General features: G+C 49.3%; 1 protein-coding gene across 1 annotated transcript; it reads left to right on the top strand.

Moving 5' to 3' along the window:
* Positions 1–1,470: 1,470 nt before the first annotated feature.
* Positions 1,471–1,932, top strand: LOC113941771 (E3 ubiquitin-protein ligase Midline-1-like; the record flags this gene model as incomplete). The annotated part of the gene is given in 2 exon segments (XM_027632915.1): positions 1,471–1,542; positions 1,544–1,932. Coding segments are annotated over 2 exon segments (461 nt in total), but the record flags the coding sequence as incomplete, so codon positions are not given.
* Between the last annotated feature and the right edge of the window lie 548 nt (positions 1,933–2,480).

Raw genomic sequence — 2,480 nt, 5'->3', positions numbered from 1 at the left:
GGCCAAACACAGACCAAAAAATAACATCCCAACTTCGTCCCGATACATGCCACCGCGTGGTCTGCGTTTGGACCATGGCACCGGTGAGTGTTTCAAATAGAGAGAGTCCAGAAAAAATTGTTCCGATCATCATGTCCATCCCCAGGAAGGAGGTCCGCGTGTGTTCTGGTGATCAGTTACTAGACAGTCTCTGGTCGACAGATATCACGGTCAAACGGATGAGCCAGTGTGTCCGCTTGCATGGGCTTAAACAATGCAATGAAAAAACTTAGAACTCCGTTTAAACCATGGAACAACTTAATACTTTCAATACATCTTTTATAGTATGAAGCAGTCGACTGCCAGCCACTATATTTTATGGGCCTATGGGGAGCCATCACAGGTCCTATACACCTGGAGTGTGATCTAGCACCAGACAACTGCCTGGTGTAACCATTGCCCACCGGGGCAGTTTACTCTCCCTTTGTAAGTCCAAGGCCTCGTCGGGGACAAGCCATCCTGCCATAGCGAGCTCCTGACTGCAGTCGAACCTCTCCACCTCATGGAGTGGTAGTGCAGGTACCTGTTGCCTCCATGCTATAAAAGGCAGTTGTCCAAACCAGAGGGTTCCGGAAGTTTATGAAACCGTGGCACAAATGAAACAGAACACCCGACTTTACTGGTTTGATCAAACCGAAGCCCATGGAAGGTACACAACCGACAATCCTTTCATTATCATCATGCCTACCAGGCACAGGTTTTCCCTTCTTGTTGTGGTTTGTCTTCATCTTCTGCACGTCTGAGTACGTCAATAGTCTCATATAAGTCGCAGGAAGTTGCTCGCCCGAAAAGGGGTGTTATATCAAACCAAGGGGAAAGGGAACACTCCAATCAATTTCAAAGATACAAACATAGAATATGAGTACCGCGTGACAACCATTAGAAAACACTATCCCACTTTTATCACGAGCAAAAGGAATAACATGTCCATGATGTTGGGCTTCCTGTAACCTTTGACAGAGTGACTTCTCGGATCCCATACAATGAGAGACCTGCTAGATAAGACACGAAATGTATACTATTATTTAATACATGCAGCCTGCTTATTGCAGGAGTAGGCATGTCCATGATGGTTGGACCATCCGTTCGCACTTACCTAGATACCCGAATAAGGAAGGAATGGAGGATGGTTATAAGTCAACACCCCCCCCCATACTTCTCAAACACACGTACAATCTTTTCCGCCGTCTCAGGTGCTGGGTAGGAACTCCTTTCACCTGGGGCTTGGTACCACACCTGGTCACCTGCAAACTATTTTGAACTATGGGCTGTAAGACCTCGAGGGTTAATACTAAAATAGACAATACAAGCACGACAACAATCTGAACAAGAAGCTCAATTGCCATTTGAAGGCTTCTGTATGCTGTGCTCTCAGTATCCCACCAGTGCCCTCCTCCTTGCTCTCAAGCCCTGTTGCGAGGCTCAGTTGCCATGGCCGAGGCGGGTGCTGCGGCCAGGCTGAAGGGCAGGCTGACCTCCTCTATCTGCCTGGACATTTACAGGGCCCCCCATGTCTCTGGGGTGCAGTCACAGCTTTTGCAAGGAATGCATCCAGAAGGAACAGAAAAATGCCAGCAGGGCCCTTTCCAGTGCCCATTCTGCCTTTACCCCACAGGCCCCCACCGGGGAGCTGAAGCCCAACTTCAATCTCCGCGACATAGTGGAGAACTTTTTGGACGCTTGTGTTTATCAAGAGGAGGAAAAGCAGGAAGTGCAATGCAAACAGAAGGAGGAAAGTTTGGGGCAGCAAGCAGAGGTGATCTTGTGTGATTTCTGCCTTCAGGATCCCCATCCAGCCGTGAAGACTTGCCTGACCTGCACGGCCTCCCTGTGCCAAGCCCACCTGAGTAAGCACAGCACAAAGAACACTCAGGAAAAAAAAACTACATCCTGGTGGGGCTCTGTGGTGCCCAGGTTTTGGCTGAGAGGAAATGCCCCAGCACGGCAAATTGCTGGAATGCTACTGTGAGAAGGACAAGGTCCGCACCTGCAGACTGTGCTCCGCCCCCAACTCCCACAGGGACCAAAAGAACATCAGCTTAAAAAAGGCCCTCGGCCAAGCACAGAGTGTTTCTCCCAAAACTCCAGAAGGGGTGAGAAACTATGAAACTGCACTGGATCGAGGCATAGGAAACCTGCTGGAACAATCCTCTGCAAAAGGAGCTCCTTGGAGTACAAATGCTGCTGAGAAAAAACTTGGAAATGGACAATACAACACCACTTGCAAATTATGCAAGCGATAAGTCTGGTAGGAAACAAGCAGTCTATTTTGCTGAGCACACAGCACACTGATCAACATAACTAGTCTGCTCTGGCCTCCAGCCAGGAGGCCTGAAGACACCCTATCTACAATGCTGCAGACGTTTTTGAAAAGGCACGCAGGAGGGCCTTGGCAGTCAGCAAGGCCCCCCATGACGGGCTAAACCAGCAAGGTAGCAACA

The sequence above is a fragment of the Corapipo altera genome, unplaced genomic scaffold (assembly GCF_003945725.1).
Source record: "Corapipo altera isolate COAL_440 unplaced genomic scaffold, ASM394572v1 75115, whole genome shotgun sequence".
NCBI classification, from domain to species: Eukaryota; Metazoa; Chordata; class Aves; order Passeriformes; family Pipridae; genus Corapipo; species Corapipo altera.
Note: the sequence above shows the minus strand (reverse complement) of the source record. Positions and strands in the feature narration are given on the sequence as shown.